We start from the raw sequence: 22,760 nt of genomic DNA on the forward strand, positions 1-22,760 counted from the left end.
GCTCTATAACCCGCCTAAGAGCCTCAGTGAGGAAGCATAACTTCATGATTCGCGAACGGGGAGATGGCAACACGGTCATTATCAACCATTTACGTTGTCCATTGCTGTTCATTTAAAGTTGTGGTCGACACGTATCCAGGGTGATGCTTCCTTTTTGGAAGCTAGACAGATCCATTACCTCCACCTATCAGACCCTGCACAGTGCACACTGAATACAATTAAACGGAGGATTGGGAGTAAACCAGTGCCTCTCGTATGCGCGTATATCCGCAATCATTTTTAACCACCCTCCTAGGAGTAAAGTTAAATTCCATTGCAGGTTAGTCGTACCCACTCTCAGCAAAAAGAAAAAAGGACCGATCCGGCTCTAACAAATTACCCGCGTAAGGCGTAGCGCATCACAACAAATCGACTCCCAGTTTATCATGTTTACACCTAATCCAAAATTTTCATGGCCCCACTCTCAGCGACCTTCACGTGTAACCTCTTTCTCGAGACAATGCCAGGACAGAATGGTGATTCGACGTCAATCCGTCCTTTCCATCTTCAGGATAGTTGAATCCTCCTCCACGCCTCATCCCCCTGTTCCGGGCTGGACCGGCAACGTATATCGCAATCGGGCAGCTCACATAGGAGCGCGCCTGTAGCCGGGTGCAGTGAGTGCTTGGTAGGGGGGAAGGGGATGGGTCATGGGTGGCGGCTGCCCACTGGCTGGGCTCAGTCTCCAGTCTACGATTGACCGTGTCTGGTCAGACGAATGTCTTTTCTAACGTAAATGCTGGTAGTCAGCAGATTCTATCCAGAGAATGGCGATGCCTATCTGTCGCCTGATACCAGAATACATCCCCGTTATTCATTATTTATGCACAATGTACATAGTACATCCAATTTCCAAAGGACCTAATTATCTCTCAGCTCCGTTAGCATCGCCGACCGTTTGATGCATGGGTCCTTTTCCTACCATGCGATTTTCAGATGCATGGGAACACATTGCTTAGTGAACGAACAGCCCGAGGCCGAAAATCTGCGAGAGAAAAAGAAAGGAGTGTTTGTGGCTGTTTGAGCCAGCAAATATGAAATGTGTCGCAACATTTTACGTGCGAACGCACCTTGCACTAAACATAGGTACATATATACGTCCCTCATGGCATAGGCGGCGGAGCGGGGGGAGGGGGCACCGGGGCACCGTGCCCCCCCTTGATTTTGCCATTTTAACATTATCCCGATAGGCGTTGCATGGAAATGGAAATGGAAAGAATGAGACCAAAAGTCAGCAGTGCTCCCCCCCCCCTTAATTGAAGATGTTCCGCCGCTACAGCCTCATGGCTACAAAATGAGAGAGAGAAAGAAAGAGAGAGAGAGAAAGAGAGAGAGAGAGAGAGAGAGAGAGAGAGAGAGAGAGAGAGGGGGGAGAGAGTTGGGGAACGAGGAGGAGAGGGAGGAAGATGGGGGAGAGAAAGAGAGAACCCACAGCGTATCACGAGTGCAGTCTACTGTTGATATTCATACTTCCGCTACCCTGCCAATGTGCCCATCGTTGCGTTTTCGCAACACCGCTGTCTTTCCGATGTGCCCTTCGTTGCGTTCCCGCAACGCGACCGTAGTCATATTTGAAAATAGTCACAAACCCTTTTTGTAGCATTATTTCTTAACAAAATGCATATCTACGCTATTGTAGGGACTCTGCAGAATATGTTTACACAATTTTCATTACGATATTATCAAGCACTTAGCCTACTTATCTTGGTTTTCGTGACGTCATCACTCACAAAACCTTCGACTTCCCTCTGGGAGCTCTAGGCAGTAACTTACTGGCCGCACAGACTTGTAACTGCGTAGTATCATGCGCACAACCATGCTACACACGCTGAAACTTGTCTCATCGGTTAGTCTCTTTTACACACTTCTCAAGCTTCGATCACGTCGACGCTTGCTTGCGTTGCGAAAACGCAACGAAGGGCGTAAATGGGTTAATACTTTTCCTGGGACGAGGCTGCCATGGCCCGCCACGCCGGGGTTTAGCAAGACAGAGCACACAGGATAGGCTGATGGATTAGGGCGTCATTCCTGCCCGGCACCGTACCACATAACGGGCCGTGAGGAGAGGGTCGGACTGTGCCTTGTCAGGGGAGGGCGGCCCATTACACGCTCCTCTCCGCGGACTACCGTCCGCAGCTGCGGCGGCGGTGAGGTGGCGGCCACAAAGGCGCACCAGCCGCCGCCGCCGCCCCTGAAAGCGGCGGTGCCCGGGTGTCGCCGACGATCGACGGGCCGCTCTCAGGCCGCGCGCGGCGCCGTTGTTCGTCGGAGCGATCCCGGTCGACTTTTCACGGCCGACTGACGGTCAGATGGACGGCCCGGGACGCGCCAGCCGGCCCTCCTAATGCGGCGATTTTACACATGTCAAGTGGTTAATGGTAATGGGCGCTGCTGCCTTTGCGGGTCCGCAGCGATTCAAGAGGCGGCGGAGCACGGCTCTTATCGCGGTGATCGTGTCTTTCCGCGCCATTTGCTGCGGCCGGCCGGCTGCGGCTCGCCACTCGGGCCGACTGAGACGGTGCTCCATTCACAGCCGCGCGCTGTCTCCTGTGCGGGGTCCAGTCGGCGCGGCTTCTGCACCAGGGGCCCGCGGCGGCGGGGCGCTTGGGTCGCCGCGCCGCCCCGGGTCATGCGCCACCGAGGCTGCTCCTGGCTCCGTGCACCGGGCTGAGCGCGCCCCCGTACTACGTTCCCAGCCATTTAGCGGCCGGCCGGGTCGGCCAGGCTCGTACTGCGTAGTGGGGCTGAGGGCGCTGCGTGGGCGTCCTGCCCGCTCTGACACTGGGGGCCGCCGCTGGGGCTGAGTGGCGCCCGTCCGCTGCAGGGGAGCGGGGCTGCAGTGGAGGTGCCGGGGACAGGTGTATCCAGCCGGCCGAGCGGGCTGATGAGCGACTGGTGACCAGCTGCTGAGCGGACCGGCTCGTACCGGCCGTCTGCCGAGCGGACGGGCTGTCCCGGCCGTCTGCTGAGCGGACCGGCTCGTACCGGCCGTCTGCCGAGCGGACGGGCTGCCCGGGCCGCTCTCCATGGCGTGCCATCGGCGGCAGGTGGGTGGCGCGTCAGGCGGGGAGCCGGAGGCACGGTCGGCCGGTCGAGGCCGCTCTCCCAGGAGTTGAACGGTGACAGCAGCCCAGCCAGCCACTTCACTGCCGTGTGCACTTACCGACCCGGCAGAGCGAACTGACTGAGCGAGCTGACGGAGCGAACTGACTGAGCGAGCTGACGGAGCGAACTGACCCGACAGAACGGACTGCACCTGAAAGTCGGACCCAACTGACATGGAGCGAACAGAGACCAGTCTGGAATGACCAATGACCGTCAGACGTCACTCCGCACTATCTAATGCCGTGGACGCCGCACTGGCAGATAGCCTGCACTGGTCACTTGGCCAGTGCGTGGTGGACCGTCTCAACTGCGGTCAAATCAGTCGGTCCGCGCTGACAGTGCGGCGGTTCGGGCCACCAATGGTCCCGTCCCGACTCGGGACCGTCTCTGCTGGAGCTGGCCGTCCCGACCGCGCTCCGAGCTGGCGGTACAGATCGGCTGTCAGTGACAGCGCCGGGAACATCCAGCTCACTTAGCCAGCTCAAGTTGAGCTCTTCGAGTCAGTGGATCCTGGTACCCAATGTATCAACCCAGAACACCGTTTGGCCACCGTTTGAACACCGTTTGACTCAGATGTTTCAGACGACTTAGGCGACCCTATGTCCGGACTCAGGTGGCTCAGGTGACTTGACCCTGCGTCCGAACTCGGGTGACTCAGGTGGCTCCATCTTCTGACTCGGATGGCTAGCGACTCGGGTGACTCGGGTGACCCGTGTCGGGGATCGTGTGGTTCTGAGGCGGCAGCAGTGGCTCAGTGGAGGGACCTCGGCGCCGCGGCGGGGTCCCACGGAGGACCGGTCGGTAGGACGGGGCGGCGGCCGCAGCTGTGCCAACACGGCCGCGTCCCGGCCGGTCAGCGCCGTGTCGCAGAGCAAACACCGGCGCCGCCGCTCAAAGGACGCTCCCCCGACACCAGCGGCTCCATTCAGCCCCGGGCTCCGCCTGGTGAGGTGAGCGGCGGATCAGCGGCGGATCAGCGGCGGATCAGCCGCGCCGGTCGCGGCGCTGGCCCTTTGGCGGCCGGGCGACCCGCCGCTCGCACGGGGCGCGCTGGGAACAGCTCCGTATACCGACAGCGGCACCGGGCGCCCGCCGGAGGCCAGCTCAGTCTGAATGGCGCCGCCCTGACGGTGATAATGCGGGCCCCCGTCAGCCGCCGGGGTGTGGGCGATAAGCCGCGGCGGATGTCAAACATGGACCGCTGGCGCCGCGGCTCAGCGGGGATGCCTTTCAGAGGCGCTCCGCGGCAGGTATTCACGCGTCAAACACTGCCGCCGGTAGTCGGGGCTCACTAATAAAGGGTAAATGCCCGCAAAGGGACTTGGGCTCGGCAGTGTTGACTTGTCCATTGTCCCGCTGCCTCGCTCCGTCCCGCTCCTACCCCAGTAATCCATACAGAGTCGGAATTCGTAGATACTTTTTTTCGCTCCGGTCCGCCACTTATACCCTACGGTGTTTCTTAACCCGCGCCGGGCCGGGGGGGGGGGGTTTGAACACCCCCCCAGTTTTTGGCGCATCTGTTCGTGCATCTTTTCCACACTTGTTATGAAAATTTCAGACCTAGGTCGCCTTAGGTCAGGTCACCAGGTCACACCAAGTGACCTCACGTCAGAAAAAATAAGAATGCTCGTCATAGCTACACCGATTGATCGATCGCCTTGAATCTTTCAGCGATTGATAAGAGCAACATTATCTATAAAACGTATGTCTCGGAATTTTGATATCGGTGACCTAAGGTCAGGTCAATTTTGCGGCCTCGCCATTCAATGGGAGAAAATTGAAAAGCGTCTGTTTTGCACGAACGCTATTCTAGACACTCTCAAACATCGAGATGTAGGTAAGATTGACACACTAAACCAGAAAATGGCAACTGTGACCCCTCGTTATGCCCCCGAGGTCATCTCAGGTCACGAACCGAATCTAACAGTTTTTCGCTAATAACTTCTGATAGAGGCGTGCTAGAGCGCTGAAAACGCCTTAGATGTGTTTGGCTCGACGTTGCGGATCGACTGATATGCAATATGACCTTTTCCGGTCAGGTCATGACCTTGACCTGAGGTCAAATTTTCAAGTTGACCTTTCAATGTCAAATTATAGTTCATTCAACGCGTCTCGACGAGAGGAACACGATGCTGGCAAAAGTGATGTCATGGCTCCTTTGAGTCAAAAGTTATTGCCGAAAAAACGTTTTTCTTAAAAACAGTTATTTTTGGAGTTTTTGCCCCCTGGAGGCTAAACCGTTGACCTGAGGTCAAATCTGAGAACATTACACGGAAAGGTCTGTAAAAGGGCTATCGAATGCGCTTTTTCGCGGCGCTGTAGCTCTATCGGTTCCCGAGATAGCCGTTGGCAGTTTCCAAAATGTTGAAATAGTCAACATTTTACCTTTGGTGACCTCTGGTGTCCTGACCTTTGACCTGACTCAAAAAATGACCGAAGTGTTTTCGTCCTTATTTTGGACGTTCTTTCGATTGCCGCTTACCGCGTGTCGCTACGTGGCCCAGGAGCCGAGTTAGAAGCGGGGGGGTGTTCAGACACCCCCCGGCCCGGCGCGGAATCTCAGAGCACCGGCCCGGCGCGGGTTAACCCGTGCCCCGCTGGGGGGGGGGGGGGGCAGAATCTGCCCCCTCCCGTTTTTCGCCAATAACTTCTAAACGCGTTACGCCAGCGACGTCAAACTTTCAGTACCTTATCATACATCAATGTGACACGTTCCCTAAAAATTTGAGCGAAATCCGTCGAAATATTGTTGAGAAATTGACGTTTTTGTGACGTCATGTTCGCCATTTTCGCCTAAAAAACGGCAAAATTTCAAACGCTGCTAACATCTTCATTTTTAAAGGAATCAAGACGTAACAAAAAATGTTATACGTGATTCTACTTTGTCTATCAAATGGCTATCTCGGTTTTTTGAAAATTGTGGATTTTGGCCCATTTTTTTTTTTAAACTGACTTTTTTGGGAAAATATTATAAAATCCAAAATTTTGAGTGTATCGAAAAAAACGGAATATATATCAGAGAAGTACTCTATGTGCTCCTATATACCAATTTTTAGAAGAATCGGTTAAAAAATGTGGGAGTTATTCAAAATTTTATGACGTCACGACACACAAAAATTTTGAAAAATGATTTTGTTGGAAGTTCTAGACCTTGTACGGAAACAAAAATAGCACCATTCGATTCGTCGTGAAAAACTGCATCAGATAGACACCTTTTTAGGCTTTAACAACCATTTTCAAAATTTGACCTCACTTGACCTGACCTTGACCTGACCTCGACCTGAAATTCATCCAGAGGTGGTCCATATCACTTATTGAGTGTGCCTATTGAATTCTATGAGTAAAATGACCCATAAAACATGCGTCGCACATGCCCTTTCTATATTTTGTTTTTGGTGACCTGACCTAACCTGACCTGACCTTGACCTTGACCTTTGAATGACATTGTATGCAACGAATATTGTCTTGGTAGTCTAAGAACACGTTTTGGGCAATCAGTCTCAGTCCATTCTCCGGCAACTACGGTGCAAGGCCGATACTGTAGAAACTTACATTTTGTACCATTGACCTGACCTTGACCTGACCTCTGATCTACTTAAGCAAAAAAATTGGGCTCTTTAGATCCGCCTTGTTGAGAGCTTTCGATTGCCGTTTTCCCCGTCTTTCTACGACCATCGGTTCGGAAGTTAGACAGGGGGGGCAGAATCTGCCCCCCCCCCCCCCCAGCAGGGCGCGTATGGCTGAATAGCCCAGCGGGGCGCGGGTTAACCCGCGCCCTGCTGGGGGTCCTGGATTTCCACGCCCTGCTGGGGGGGGGGGGTGTTTGAACACCCCCCCTTCTAACTCGGCTCCTGGGCCACGTAGCGATACGCGGAAGGCGGCGTTCGAAAGAGCGTCAAAAATAATGAGGAAATCACTTCGGTCAATTTTTTGGTCAGGTCAAAGGTCAGGTCACCAGAGGTCATTGAAGGCAAAATTTCGCCGATTTCCAGGTCGAATGTCGACAATTTCCAAGAAGCCAACGCATAACTCGGGAACCAATAGAGCTACAGCGCCGCGGAAAAGCGCATTCGATAGCTCTATTAACGCCCTTTCTGAGTAATTCTCTCAGATTTGACCTAACCTCAACGGTTTTGCCTGCAGGGGGCAAAAACTGCAAAAATAGGCGATTTTTTCGGAAACAGTTTTTCTGCAATAACTTTTGACCCAAGCCTTGTACGAGCTTACTTTTACCGGCATCGTGTTCCTCTTGTCAAGACGCATCGAATGAACTATAACTTGACCTTGAAAGGTCAACTTGAAAATTTGACCTCAGGTCAAGGTCATGACCTGACCGGAAAGGGTCATGTTGCATATCAGTCGATCCGTATCGTCGAGCTGAACACAGCTAAGGCGTTTTCATCGCTCGAGCATGCCTCTATCAAAAGTTATTTGCGAAAAACTGTTAGATACCATTCGTGACCTAAGATGACCTCAGGGCATAAACAGGGGTCACGGACACCATTTTCATGTTCAGTGTGTCTAAGCCACTTGTAATTCAGTGTTTGGGAGTGTTTATAATGTCTTTCGTCCAAAAGAGGCGCATTTCAATTTTCTCCCATTGACTTATAATGGGGAGGTCGCAAAATTGACCTGACCTTAGGTCATCGATATCAAAATTCTGAGATATACATTTTGTACATACTATTGCTCTTAGCAATCGCTGAAAGTTTCAAAGCGATCGGTCACTCGGTGTAGCTATGACAGACATTGAAACTTTTTATGAGGTGAGGTCACTTCAAGTGACTTGGTGACCTGACCTTGAATGACCTTGGTCTGAAATTTTCACAACATGTGTAGAATTGATGTATGATAAGGTGTACCAAAAACGGAGGCGCTCCGCGCCGCCGTTTTTGAGATATTCGCGAAAAACCACAAGGGGGGGTGTTCAAACACCCCCCCCCCCCAGCAGGGCGCGGGTTAACCCGCGCCCTGCTGGGGGTCCTGGATTTCCACGCCCTGCTGGGAGGGGGTGTTTGAACACCCCCCCTTCTAACTCGGCTCCTGGGCCACGTAGCGATACGCGGAAGGTGGCGTTCGAAAGAGCATCAAAAATAATGAGGAAATCACTTCGGTCAATTTTTTGGTCAGGTCAAAGGTCAGGTCACCAGAGGTCATTGAAGGCAAAATTTCGCCGATTTCCAGGTCGAATGTCGACAATTTCCAAGAAGCCAACGCATAACTCGGGAACCAATAGAGCTACAGCGCCGCGGAAAAGCGCATTCGATAGCCCTATTAACGCCCTTTCTGAGTAATTCTCTCAGATTTGACCTAACGTCAACGGTTTTGCCTGCAGGGGGCAAAAACTGCAAAAATAGCCGATTTTTTCGGAAACAGTTTTTCTGCAATAACTTTTGACCCAAGCCTTGTACGAGCTTACTTTTACCGGCATCGTGTTCCTCTCGTCAAGACGCATCGAATGAACTATAACTTGACCTTGAAAGGTCAAGTTGAAAATTTGACCTCAGGTCAAGGTCATGACCTGACCGGAAAGGGTCATGTTGCATATCAGTCGATCCGTATCGTCGAGCTGAACACATCTAAGGCGTTTTCATCGCTCTAGCATGCCTCTATCAAAAGTTATTTGCGAAAAACTGTTAGATACCATTCGTGACCTAAGATGACCTCAGGGCATAAACAGGGGGTCACGGACACTATTTTCATGTTCAGTGTGTCTAAACCACTTGTAATTCAGTGTTTGGGAGTGTTTATAATGTCTTTCGTCCAAAAGAGGCGCATTTCAATTTTCTCCCATTGACTTATAATGGGGAGGTCGCAAAATTGACCTGACCTTAGGTCATCGATATCAAAATTCTGAGATAAACATTTTGTACATGCTATTACTCTTAGCAATCGCTGAAAGTTTCAAAGCGATCGGTCACTCGGTGTAGCTATGACAGACATTGAAACTTTTTATGAGGTGAGGTCACTTCAAGTGACCTGGTGACCTGACCTTGAATGACCTTGGTCTGAAATTTTCACAACATGTGTAGAATTGATGTATGATAAGGTGTACCAAAAACGGCGGCGCTCCGCGCCGCCGTTTTTGAGATATTTGCGAAAAACCACAAGGGGGGTGTTCAAACACCCCCCCCCAGCAGGGCGCGGGTTAATAGTCATACCCCTGAGTTCGTGCCCTCCAGTTAGCCGTTTTACCTTGCTCTGCAGGGACGCGCTATAGGTCAGAAAACTGCCGGATCAACTGATACAACGGTTCCAGATAATCACATTGATGCTGTCCTTCGGTGGAGAGGTTTACCTTTATGACGTCATGTCGGCGACCTGACTTGATCTTAAAGTGCGGCTGGATGGTGTTTGAAGATTTGGTTTTGATCGAAGATCAGGCGGTATCCCAAATGTTGGGCTGGTCTTGGACTGTATTGTGAGCACATTCCGAGCTATAGCAATAGGGTAGTGGTGTCAATCGGAACTTGAATCTTCGGAATTCCGATTTTGTCCAATGTCCAATTCGGAATTCGGTTGGACAATGACCGCAGGCTTTGGACAACTTTGGACAATCGCTTGCTACACCTCAACATTTTTAAAGAGTAGTCGTGTTTAACATTGATTGGCTATTAGAAAGCTCAGCATTCGATATGATTAACACTTTTGAGCTTATAACGGTACATGAAAAGCAAATTAGATAACAGTGTTGAGTGTAAACTATTGCGTAGGTGTCGGACATCTTTGGACAAATGGCTGGCTTGGACATTTTTGGACGGACAATCGACGTAAGCATTGGACATTGGACGGACTTTGGACATACGTTTTCTGAAATTGACACCACTACAATAGGGCGTCCAGGAGTGACTGCCATCCTCGGCCGGGGAGCGGTAAAAGTAAAACTTAGAGTTAGTTTTGATCTCTCACTGCCAAACTACGGTGGCAGAGAACGTGTCTCTTCTGTCCTTATTTATCCATTTACATATCAACATTCCCTTAGGTCGCAGCAAAAGCCATCGGTTACGCCCAGAGCCTCCATTCGCCTGTCGCTAATAGAGCCATGAGCCACTGAAGGCGGAACGCCAGGGGTCGGGTGCACTCCCAGGGTACGTTATTTATGATGCGAAACATCGTAACTGTAAATTATACAGGATAATTTATGAAATTAATAGACACATGGGTATGATTAAACTGGTTGCATATTATGTCCGATATACGTCTAACTTCTAAGGCAGGGAGACGGTACCGCCCGTAGACACACCGCTCCATAGAGCACATCGGCACTTCCTCTCCTCCTCTCCGCCACAGCCACGTGCTCCCCGATTGGGACCCGGTTACCTGCCAAAGTGGGTTCGCCACAGTAACAGACGTTCATGACAGACGGTGGACGCCATCTGTCCTGGGCTCTGCGCCCGGCCGGTAGTATCAATTCTATCTGCTGCCGCCAGGTGTCAGCACTGCGCCGCGAGCTGCTGCTGGGTGTGCCCGCCGGAGTTTCGTCGGGCGGCCGGCGGCGGCGCCACGGTCGCCGGTCGGCGGGCGCCCGGTTTCGGCAGCGCGTGCTGGCGGACGTGCTGGAGGTGCTGTACGACAAACAGCTGCGCCTGGACGAGCGCCAGGTGGCGGACCAGAGGAACCGCAGCGAGCTGGCCGCCGGCCTGGCCGAACAGCGCCGCCGACTGGAGCGGCTCGAGCGCCGGGTGGAGGGCGCAGAGAGCGAGGGCCGCCTCCTCAGCTGGCGGCTCAACGCCACTGACGGGTGAGTGCCGACACAGGGACGGATGGAGGGTGGAGGGCGGAGCGGGGGAGGGACGGATATGATAGAGGCAGACTTAGTGCTGTGGCCATGGACCGGGATGGGTACCGTCTCTGTGAGGTGATTTCCGCCGTCAGCTCACACCCCGGCGTCTCGGCAGGACGGGCGCGGCGCGCGCGCTGAAGCAGTCCACCTCGGTGCTGATCCGGGAGGTGGAGCAGCTGGAGACCAAGCTGGACGCCAGGACGGCCGCACTGCAGGCTGAGCTGGCGCGGCTGGACGTGGGCTGCGGTCAGCTGACGACGGCCGTGGACGAGCTGCGCCAGCGCCAGGCCGGCCTGCCCGAGCGCGCAGACAGGGTGCGTACCAGCCGCGGGGGTTCGGGGGACTGGCGGGGGTCAGACGGACCACAGGGGTTCAGCGCGGGTCCGGTGGGAACTGGAGGTGGTTGGAGGGTGGAGCCGGCAGCCCTCGCAGTAAGGTGGATCAATGGCCGTCCTCTTATCGTTTGTCTCCGGCCCAGCAAGGACACATTGTGGTGGCTTTTGTATCTGACTCAGCGAAGTGGCGGCCCTACCACACTGTGTGAGCCACTGTGTTTGTGTTTTTCAGCTGAGCCAGCAGCTGGCGGCCGTCTCCCGGGAGCACCAGGTGACGCGCAGTCAGCTGATGGTGCTCCAGGCCGACCTGCTGACCCTCAGCCTGGACGGGAGTGGCCACACGGACCCTGCCGACCTGACCCTCAGCCCGGACCGGACGGACCCCACGGACCCTGCCGGCGGCGCGGGCACCTGAGCGGCCGCCGGTCCCCGCTCGCCGCAGCTGAGCTGACACGCAGCAGTGCCAACAGTACAAGGCCGGCCCGCCGGGCAGCTAGTCACCGTACGTCACCGCCGAGCGGGCGGGCGGGCGGCGCGGGACGGCCGGCGGCGGAGAACCGGGGCCGGTCAGCGTCACTATAGGAGTCACACTGCCCAGTGTCACACCGCCTGGGGACACGCCACGGGCAGTGTCACACCGCCTGGGGGTCCCGGAGTGTCACATACTGGGGACGTGTCTCGGACAGTGTCACACAGTCACACAGCCTGGGGGCGTGTCCGGGACAGTGTCCCACCGCCTGGGGACGTGTCCCGGACAGTGTCACACCGCCTGGGACGTGTCCCGGACAGTGTCACAGAGACTGGGGACGACGTGTCCCGGACAGTGTCACACCGCCTGGGGGTCCCGGACAGTGTCACACAGACTGGGGACGTGTCCGGGACAGTGTCACACCGGACGATGAGGGTACCATCGCACGCTCATGTGGCAAGTTATAGGAGAGTCAAAAAGTTCATCGTAGTGTCGTGAGTCGTAAAACAGCTGAGGATACAATAGCAGCTCAGCCAAGTAGGTCCGATATATTTAGATGCTAGTTAGTGATAGTATTCCGATCGTGTGCTGTCGCGCGCGTCTACCCGTACAAGACACAGGTTAGAACCTGTTTAGAGCTTTTAACAGTGGAATAGCGCTAAGGATGCCGGTGAATCCGTTTTGACACCGACGTAGCGTCAGCGTGGAAGTAGCATGGATGATGCCGCGTTATCTCGTGAATACAGATTATCCTCTTTCTGTAACGTTGAATGTGAGCACGGAGGTGGCCAATGTGTGCAGATCGCCCCTGAAGCAGGGCATTTGTGAGCGGTTTCGGCGCTGTCCCATACCCGGGGGGGGGGGGGGGGGACCACCACCACTGACGGCGGGCGGCGGACCGGGCCGTCCCTGGGTAACCGGACCGGTCTGCCACTGCCGATGTGACGGACCGGGCCGTCCCTGGGTAGCCGGCCCGGTCTGCCCCCGCCGACCCCCCTGCAGGAGGAAGGGGTGGCGGACCGGGCCGTCCCCCCACCGTCCCGCTCCTGAGCAGCCCGACCCCGCCCCGTGCGCCCGGCTCACACTGCCCACAGGCGCGGCTGGGAAGGTCCTCGCGTCTGTATTGAGTTATGGTGATGGCGGTAAAACAGTGGTCCCGTCGGGCGCCGCTCTGCTCACCGCGACTGTTCATGAATATCACGTAACCACGCGCCGGCAGCATCCACACACACACGTACAAACACACACAGAGGCATACACACCAGCGACCGCCGCACGGACCACCCGCCCACACACCGTCTTGGTCACACTCCGAACAGCGGCTGTTACCGTCTGGTCACAGACCCGACCCCCGGTCACAGGTCACGGACCCGACCCCGGTCACAGGTCACAGATCGGACCCAGGACACAGGTCACACACCGGACCCCGGTCACAGCCTGAAGGCGGACCCGGTCGGAAGACAAACATACAAACACGCCCCAGCGGCCGAGCGCCCGCCGAGGCCGGCCGACAACAAACAGACACAACTCCCCGGCGTCACAGGGCGACCTTAAAGCTAAGCGCGGCAACGCACGGCGTCACGCAACATAAAACGGCAACGAGCGCCGCCCAGTCGACAGGGTATAAACTCGGTCCGCCGAGCTGGCTGGTTAAACAATTCAGTATACTTGTCATTGTCATGTGTGGGTACAGTGTCGTACTCGGTACAAACGTCCTCTCCGCACGCTGTGTCATGGACTGCCAGGGTCCCGGGACACTGCCGCGGGCCGGCCGCCGCCCCGCGCGGACGGTGGCCGGCCGACTCTGCCGGCAGCCGTGGTGACCGGCAGCGGCCCCTGACCTGACCTGACCGGCCTATCACAGCCGGCGGCCGCAGCGCTCTGATATGATCGCGGCGGCGCGCCGGGCGGCCGCCCAGGCACGCTGCGCGCTGACCCGACCTCAGCAGGCCGTGACTCGGTGTGCGCCGAGCCGCGCTGCTCCGCCCTCAGCAGGCCGGGTGCAGCAGCACCTGCAGGTAGGCCGTCGGCACGAAGCCCTCCTCGAGGCTGTCGTGACGCCGGACGCGCGTCCAGCCGTCGCCCTGGTCCAGCTCAATGACCAGCAGCTGCTCGCCCTCCTGCATCGGGATCGAGCCCTCGCTGGCCGCTGCATGTACGGACAGACAGGGGGTCAGTCAGCGACCCGGGGACTGTCAGAGGACGGGGACGGATCGAGCCCTCGCTGGCCGCTGTATGTACGGACAGGGGGTCAGTTAGCGACCCGGGGGCTGTCAGAGGCGGGGGGATGGACCCCTCGCTGGCCGCTGCATGTACGGACAGACAGGGGGTCAGTCAGCGACCCGGGGGCTGTCAGAAGCGGGGGCGGGGGACATATCGAACCCTCGCTGGCCGCTGCATGTACGGACAGACAGGGGGTCAGTCAGCGACCCGGGGGCTGTCAGAGGTGTGGGGGGGGGGGGACCCCTCGCTGGCCGCTGTACGAACAGACAGGGGGTCAGTCAGGGACCCGTGGGCTGTCAGAGGCGGGGGGGGGGGGGGGGGTTGACCCCTCGCTGGCCGCTGTATGTACGGACAGACAGGGGGTCAGTCAGCGACCCGGGGGCTGTCAGAGGCGGGGGACGGATCGAGCCCTCGCTGGCCGCTGTATGTACGGACAGGGGGTCAGTTAGCGACCCGGGGGCTGTCAGAGGCGGGGGGATGGACCCCTCGCTGGCCGCTGCATGTACGGACAGACAGGGGGTCAGTCAGCGACCCGGGGGCTGTCAGAAGCGGGGGCGGGGGACATATCGAACCCTCGCTGGCCGCTGCATGTACGGACAGACAGGGGGTCAGTCAGCGACCCGGGGGCTGTCAGAGGTGTGGGGGGGGGGGGACCCCTCGCTGGCCGCTGTACGAACAGACAGGGGGTCAGTCAGGGACCCGTGGGCTGTCAGAGGCGGGGGGGGGGGGTTGACCCCTCGCTGGCCGCTGTATGTACGGACAGACAGGGGGTCAGTCAGCGACCCGGGGGCTGTCAGAGGCGGGGGAGGGACGGATGGACCCCTCGCTGGCCGCTGCATGTACGGACAGACAGGGGGTCAGTTAGGAACCCGGGGGGCTGTCAGAAGCGGGGGGCGGGGGCGGATCGAGCCCTCGCTGGCCGCTGCATGTACGGACAGACAGGGGGTCAGTCAGCGACCCGGGGACTGTCAGAGGCGGGGGCGGGGAGGGAGGGGGGACGGATCGAGCCCTCGCTGGCCGCTGTACGGACAGTCAGGGACCGGCGGGGGGGGGGTGTCAGAAGCGGGGGGGGGGGGGAACGATCGAGCCCTCGCTGGCCGCTGTATGTACGGACAGACAGGGGGTCAGTCAGCGACCGGCGGGGGGCTGTGAGAAGCGGGGGGAGGGAGGATTGACCACTCGCTGGCCGCTGTATGTACGGACAGACAGGGTCAGTGTAATCATGGGACAGGGGTCACAGTGACGGGGATAGAGGTTACCGACGGAATGCAGTGTCGTTAGCCAAATCATAAGAAACACTCCTATTTACGGCTATACATAATACAGAACTACGATGCTCGCCTAGGCGCATCGCTTGCATTTTGAATCAGCGCTCATTCATTTTTCATTCTTGTCTGACAGCTGAGGCAATATGAACAAGATGTTCTTTTGCTACAAACTTCGAGCGTGCGCCGGATCATGTTCCTTTACAACAGAGCTACAATTCACTGCTGATGGCCTGTTGGGGTCCGCCACCCAGCCGCAGCCCCGCAGCGCAGTAAATCATGGCCTGCTAATCAGAGTGGCCGTTCCGATTCAACTTTTGTCGGGCGGCCGCTGGCTGTCAAATTAGGCTGGCGAGTTTCGGCGACGGGCCGCGCCCATATATCACGTCTGGGCCGCGGCGGAGCACGGTAAAAACGACGGCGCCCGGATCGGTACGACGGCCACCATCAATAACCCCGTCAGCAGTCCGTGGGGCGGACAGCGGCGGACTGCGGACGGCGGCGGACTGACGGAGTGACGACTGTGGGCCGCCACTCGGGCCACTCACAGCCGGACAGCCGGTACCGGCCCATCGGGGCCCACCACACCTATGTCTAAGCGGCGCTGCGCCGGAAGAGGCACCCTCTAACCCAGATGGCCAGTACAGACAGTGTGCAGTGGGCGTCCCCGGCAGCGCGGGGGGCTAGCGAAAACGGCATAGTTACTGTTTACTGAGGCAGGCGACAGCATGCTCTTAGAACACTGTTAAATACAACAATAGGGATCGTTCATATCACGGCTATGGTCTAAACGAGTAACACTGAGCCAAATACGTGCTACGGCAATACATCGATAAAACGAAGTGCATACTACATCGTGGCTATTATATTTGGCCGTATGCGCCGATGGGTGAGAAGTTAGGGTGCACACACAAACACCAACCAGTGAGGCAAACACCCGCGGCGCGGGGTAGTGCGAGTGGAGCTGATGCACAGTGATGCAAATGGGGTTCACGAGTGGCCATAAATACCCAAAAGTCAAGTTAACCAAATCGAGTTAATTGCGATATGACCGAGTAGACAAATGTTTGGGGCATCTGAAATCACATGGTTTTCATGTTTTTGTCAAAACCGGCCTCGTGTATAATCGTCAGAAGTCGTGACATTTTCTAGGTCGCAAAATGACGGTCAGACACTCGCAAGTTCAAACGCCGCTGGTTTGCGTTCATTTCGTACAAATTGAAAAAATTATGCATGGGAATGATCCCCAAAGCCTTGTGCTTTTAATGCCGGGTCACAAAAAGCCGCTTCTCATTCGCTTTGGCGGTAATCTGACTATTTATCATCATGTTGCAATCGCAGTTTTTTACAAAGAAAAAAAAAATGCTTTCGTTTCACCTACAGCACTTAACACAGTGTGTGCCCGTTAGTCCACCATACCATAGCCTTCCATAATCATTTCTGAGTCGCATCGTGAAAGAATTAAGGCGCTAGCACAGGGCTGACCGGCGCTACCGAGGTTTTTGTCCGGGCGGTCGGGTGCCGCAGTGGGCGCTAGTGGTGTCAATCTGAACTTGAATCTTCGGAATTCCGATTTTGTCCAATGTCCAATTCGGAATTCGGTTGGACAATGGCCGCAGGCTTTGGGCAACTTTGGACAATCGCTTGCTACACCTCAACATTTTTAAAAAGTAGTCGTGTTTAACATTGATTGGCTATTAGAAAGCTCAGCTTTCGATATGATTAACACTTTTGAGCTTGCAGCGGTACATGAAAAGCAAATGAAATAACAGTGTTGAGTGTAAATTATTGCGTAGGTGTCGGACATCTTTGGACAAATGGCTGGCTAGGACATTTTTGGACGGACAATCGACGTAAGCATTGGACATTGGACGGACTTTGGACATACGTTTTCTGAAATTGACACCACTAGTGGGCGCGCAGTGGGCGGGTGGGTGCCGCCGCGCGGCGTCCGGGCGGCGCGGCGGCGCGGCCGCCCGGGCCGCCCGCTGCGCCGCGGCACCCGACCGCGCCGGACGAAAACTTCTGTAGCGCCGGTCAGCCCTGTGCTAGCGCCTTAATTCTTTCACTATGCGACTCAGAAATGAGAAGGGAATGCTATGATATGGTGCACTAACTGGCACACACTGTGTGAACTGCTCTAGGTGAATTCAAAGCAAATATTTTTGGCAAAAAACTGCGGTTGCAACATGATTACAAATAGTTAGCTCACCGCCAAACCAAAGTAGATACGGCTTTTTATGACCTGTCATTAGAAGCAGCAGGTTTCGGGGATCATTTTCATGTATAATTTTTGCAGTTTGTATGACATGAACGCACGCTAGCGGCACTTGAATTTCAAGTACCTGACAGTCATTTTACGACATCGAAAATGTCTCGAATTCTGACAATCATACACGAGTCCGGTTTTGACAAAAACATTAAAATCATACTTTTTCAGACGCCCCAAACATTTGCCTAACTGACCATATTACGATTTATTCGATTAAGTGAACTTGAATTTTGGGCCTTTTTCGTATTTATGGCCACTCGTGAACCCCATTTGCATCACTGTGTGATGGCCGGTAGTACCGACGGCCCTCGACACCGCGCAGCCAAACACCAAACGCGGGCGGCGGCGGCGCCGGGGAGGACGGGGGAAGAAGGGGAGGCGCCGGCCGCTGCTCCGGCGCCGTGGGACGGGGAGGGGCCGTGCTGGCTGCGCCGGGGAGCTCTGGACACACACGGACACGGACGGACGGACGGACGGACGGGCACACGGCACAGCTCAGTGACCTGGGAAGTGGTACAGGCCGCGGCCGGAGCCGATCGGCGGCAGCGGCAGGCACACGATGTCCTCGTCCGAGGCGCACAGGTCGGCCAACACGTCTGTCGGACGGACGACCGGTCACTGCTCTGCCTCCGATACACAGACCGACCGACAGTACACACCGACACTGACCCAGACAGCACATACCGGCCGGACTGACAGACAGAAGGTCCCGACACACTGCTCAGTGCTCAGACAGCAGTGTGAGCCGGTAGATGACAACCGGGTGCGGCCGGACCGGAGCGGACAGACAGTGGCCGCCGTGAGCGTGGCGGTCTCCGCAGGTAAGCAGAGAAACGAAAGCAGCCTACTCCCGGGAATCTAGCCGCATCACTACCACCATTCCCCCGACGGCGACCGTAGTTACGACACCGCCACCCTGCCGCTGTGTCCCTAGCGCCCCTCCCTGCCCTCTCCGTGCCACAGAGGGGCCCTCCAGCGCCGCCTGTCTGTCAGAAGGGACGCATCCGCCACTCACCGTCGAAGGCGTAGAGCGCCTTGGCCTGGCCGAGCACAGGCAGCGCCGGCTCGTCGCCGTAGCTGAAGTCGGCCTCGTGTTCGGCCTGCTCGGAGTCGTCGGCACCGGGCGGCGGCGGCGGCGGCGGCGCCGGGCCGTCCGCGTGGTCCTCGTCAGACTCCGAGTCCGGCAGCGAGGTGTGCGAGGTGCCCAGACCCGACTCGGGGCTGTTGGAGCACCTGGTCAGCGCCGCACAGTCAGAGCACAGTAACACATAGCTAGAGCACAGTCAGAGCACAGTCAGAGCACGGTAACACAGACCCGACTCGGGGCTGTTGAAGCACCTGGTCAGCGCCGCACAGTCAGAGCACAGTCAGAACACAGTAACCACAGCAGAACACAGTAACACAGAGTACAGACCCGACTCGGGGCTGTTGGAGCACCTGGTCAGCGCCGCACAGTCAGAGCACAGTAACCACAGCAGAACACAATCAGAGCACAGTCAGCGCAGTCACAGCACGGTCAGAGAACTCAGCAGTCAGCACCACACACTGATCTATGGGTCATGGCTTCCACCCGGGACAGCTGTTGGAGTCACCTCGCCCATAGGGCTAACAACACCTCTGACCTGGCACATCTCCTTACGCGCTAACAGTTAACGTTACCGCACACTCGACCTCGCATGTGAGTGAGTCTGGGGCACTGAGCTTTCTAACCTGCAGCCGTTTCTTTAAGATGAAATGCAAAAACTGTGAAAAAAGTAAAGCTCAGTGCACACGTCGCACATCACACACTATTTACTATCGAGTCTGTGGATCCGCTTGAGAACCCTGACCCTCCGTCCCCACTGCCCAGTACAAACTGACCCGCCCGTTCCCCAGTGGTACTGACCCTGTGCCCCCTGATGTACTAACACTGCGTCCCCAGTGGTACTGACCCGTGGCTGGCCGGCGGCGTGGAGGGCGCCGACTGACCCTGCGCCGCCGCGCCGGATCGCGCCATGGACGAGTCGCTAGCCGAGCGGCTGAGGTTGCTGTCCGGCTCACTGAGACTGGTCCGGCCGCCGCCGTCCAACAACCTGCCAGAGGTCAGGTCAGGTCAGTAGAGGTCAGGACAGGTCTGATCTGAGACTAGTCCGGCCGCCGCCGTCCAGTAGCCTGCCAGAGGTCAGCTCAGGTCAGTAGAGGTCAGTAGAGGTCAGGACAGGTCTGATCTGAGACTGGTCCGGCCGCCGCCGTCCAACAACCTGCCAGAGGTCAGGTCAGGTCAGTAGAGGTCAGCGACAGGTCTGATCTGAGGCTGCCGCCGTCCAGCAACCTGCCAGAGGTCAGGTCAGGTCAGGTCAGGTCAGGTCAGGACTCAGGTCAGTAGAGGTCAGGTCAGAGCTGATTTGAGACTGGTCCGGCCGCCGCCGTCCAGCAGCCTGCCAGAGTTCAGCAAAGGTCGCTTCAGGCCCGATCCAGGTCAGCTGATGCCGTATTAGTTCGGCCACTCCCCTCGCCCGCCCCGGCCCACCGCCGCCGCCGGGTCCGCTCCCGCACTGACCTCTGGAACTTGTGCAGCTCGAGTCGCAGCCGCTCGAGGTTCTGGGTGTTCTCTCTCAGCTGGGACTCGATCGTCAGCGGGTCGCCCAGCGCCGGGTTACTCTCGTACACGCCCTTCATCTTCATCAGACCGTCCCTGCGGGGCAGAGAGCCGTGGAAGGTCATACACCATCTGTGGACAGTCCCTCGGCACCGCTCCGATAGCCTCCTCCGATAGCAGTTCACAGCTGACCAGCGTTCGGTCCACCGGCACCACTGACTATCTGATGGACCGACTGTCGGCCGCTAGACCGGCCGGTCTGGCGTGCGCGCCCACGGTCTGTCAACTGCCCACAGTCCGTCCACAGGCGGCCCACGGCCCGACCACCGCCCACAGTCCGTCCACCGAACACAGCTCATACCTAGACCGGTCAAAGTCCGGTCAGGGTTTACAGTCCATCCACCGCCCAAAGTCTAACCACAGACCACAGTCCAGCCAACCACCGTCCACCGCCCGCCCAACCACCGTCCACCGCCCACAGTCCGGTTAGGGATCACAGCCAGCTCACAGTCCGTCCAGCGCCCGTCCGCCCCGCCCACCTGGTGGACGTCTCCTGGCTGATCTTGGCCGCCAGGTCGTCCATCCGGTTCTGTATCCGCTTCCGGCGCTGGTTGGGCGGCAGGCTGTCCAGGTCCTCCTTCACGAACGATTCGAATGACGCGTTGGCCATGTTGTTCTGCGGGTAAGGGCAGCAGTCAGCGCCCAGCCGGGGAACAGCAGCGGTCAGTGCCCAGCCGGCGGGCGTGCGATCAGGGGAAGGGCAGGATGAACCCGACACCAATAACCAATAAATGTATCATTTACCAATAAATCTATTCAGTACCGTATCGAAATTCGACAGTCATTGAGCAAGTCCGTATCTCCCGGCCCGCTAGAGGATGCGTTGGGCCAGGGTGGCGCCATCCTTCCCAACACCACCCGACCTCCCATCCGGGGTGGGGAGACGGTACACCAGAGCCAGACCTCCCGCTCACGGTGGAAAGACGGTACACCAGACCTGACCTTTACCCAGGGCGGGGAGACGGTATGCCAGACCACAGACCTGTGAACGGCAGCGCCATACAAACGGCAGAGAAAAGCGAAAGCAGCGCAGCAGACACCAACAGAACGGGGCGCACCTGAGCTCGTAAGGTAACACACGTTGGTGGTATTTGTAAGCGAAAACGCACAAAGCAGGCACCCCCTGTACGCAGCACGCCAGCTGATGGTCTGGTGGGCGGTCACCTGACCACATGTAGACACGAATACGTAAGACAGGCTACACAGAACTGCGCTAAAGGCTGAACCAAGCGTCCCCTCCCCTCAGCCGGCCGCTCACCTCATCAGGGTCCCCCCCACCCCTCCACACACTGCCACAGCGTGCCACGAGCAGCAGGAGCGTCACAGACGCCAGCACGCGGCCGCAGCTGGGAAAGCGCAGCCAGAGGCGGCGTCTGTGACCTGGCGCGGTGCCGCCTCCTGGGCCGGGGAAGCCCACCAGCCCACCAGCTCACCAGCCTCCCACACAGAAATCCCGGCAATACCGAGACCGAGCAGCCACCCACCACCACCCAGCAGAGCGCGGCGCCAGAGCAGACCCATCCCTGACCGCCGACAGCCGCGGGGAGGGCGCACAGGTGACTGAAGCGCCGATAGTTCCGTGAATACAGCAGAGAGCCAGCAACGAATAGCACCGGCAGTACCGCGACAGTCCCGTGAGCAGCGCGCACGGCGGAGCCAGCAACGAACAGCACCAGCATCACCAGCATCACCAGCATCACCAGGAACAACACGAACCACCACCGGCACTAGCACCAGCAGCACTGGCCGCAGAGCCATCAGCAGCGGCACTAACGGCACCAGCAACAGCGGGGGTAGCACCAGCGGCAGCCGCAGAGGCAGCAGCAGCAGCAGCCGCAGAGGCAGCAGCAGCAGGAGGAACAGCGGCGGCGGCAGCGGCGGCGGCGGTAGCGAAGGAGAATATCTCACGGACTGGGACAGACCACCGCGCCGTGGTGTCCGCTGTGTCTCAGGGTCCGTACTCACCGCAGCGGTCAGAGGCGGCCGGAAACACGACCAGCAGAGAGCGGCCAGACGGAGACGGAGACGGAGACGAGCGGCGGGCAGACGTAATGTTAGTACCGGCACCTGACACCAGGGGCGGCCAGGAGGGACGGGAGGGACGGGGGCGTGCAGAGCTGGGCTGATGGAGGGCGGAAGGGCGCAACTGGGGCGGACCGGGCAGTCCCGAGGGACTGATAGGACAGGGGGAGGGACCTGGGATCAACCGGTCCTGAGCGGCTCGGACGATGGAGCCGACACAGACGGGTGAGCAGGCACGGAGGGGCTCAAATCGTCGCACAGGACCATGTGAATGGTTGAGAAGGAGAGGGGTTCAGCGAGCCAACACCGGGTTAGAGCACGTCAGTCACCGCACCCGCTACTAGCTACTGATCCGACTATTAACGGGTCGTGTTAGTGGCACCCCCAGACACTGCACTGTAGGCCGGCAGCCTGAAAAAGCGCTAGAAATTCCCCCAAACTGACTGTCCGCAATATGAACAAAATAGGTATCATTTAATCCCAAATTGATCGAAGAATACGATTCCGATGCTAGTTTTGCCCTAAGGTCAAAAATTGAGGTCGTCAGTTGTCACCAAACACAAGACAATTTAGACTCTCTATAGGCCACCACATTTACCGATTTTAATG

General features: G+C 57.3%; 2 protein-coding genes across 15 annotated transcripts in view; one reads left to right on the forward strand and one right to left on the reverse strand.

Moving 5' to 3' along the window:
* The window catches only part of LOC122370938 (trichohyalin-like), a 36,620-nt gene extending 24,125 nt beyond the window's left edge, over positions 1 to 12,495 (forward strand). Inside the window, exons 4-6 of the mRNA XM_043346911.1 lie at positions 10,575 to 10,885; positions 11,043 to 11,241; positions 11,495 to 12,495. Coding sequence (XP_043202846.1) covers positions 10,575 to 10,885; positions 11,043 to 11,241; positions 11,495 to 11,677 — 693 coding nt within the window. The 3' untranslated portion in view covers positions 11,678 to 12,495. The remainder of the gene's footprint in view (positions 1 to 10,574; positions 10,886 to 11,042; positions 11,242 to 11,494) is intronic.
* A 337-nt stretch (positions 12,496 to 12,832) lies between these two features.
* The window catches only part of LOC122370935 (formin-binding protein 1-like), a 45,265-nt gene continuing 35,337 nt past the window's right edge, over positions 12,833 to 22,760 (reverse strand). For 10 of the 14 annotated variants that reach the window (XM_043346888.1, XM_043346893.1, XM_043346896.1 and 7 more), the window contains 5 exons: positions 20,609 to 20,745; positions 20,031 to 20,165; positions 19,423 to 19,563; positions 18,507 to 18,724; positions 12,833 to 13,880 (listed from right to left, as the gene is read on the reverse strand). In XM_043346888.1, coding sequence (XP_043202823.1) covers positions 13,720 to 13,880; positions 18,507 to 18,724; positions 19,423 to 19,563; positions 20,031 to 20,165; positions 20,609 to 20,745 — 792 coding nt within the window. In that variant the 3' untranslated portion in view covers positions 12,833 to 13,719. The remainder of the gene's footprint in view (positions 13,881 to 18,506; positions 18,725 to 19,422; positions 19,564 to 20,030; positions 20,166 to 20,608; positions 20,746 to 22,760) is intronic. The other 4 variants (XM_043346898.1, XM_043346900.1, XM_043346897.1 and 1 more) reach the window with 1 other exon arrangement.

Source organism: Amphibalanus amphitrite, unplaced genomic scaffold, assembly GCF_019059575.1.
Source record: "Amphibalanus amphitrite isolate SeventyFive unplaced genomic scaffold, NRLGWU_Aamphi_draft 001186F_arrow, whole genome shotgun sequence".
In the NCBI taxonomy this organism is placed as follows: Eukaryota; Metazoa; Arthropoda; class Thecostraca; order Balanomorpha; family Balanidae; genus Amphibalanus; species Amphibalanus amphitrite.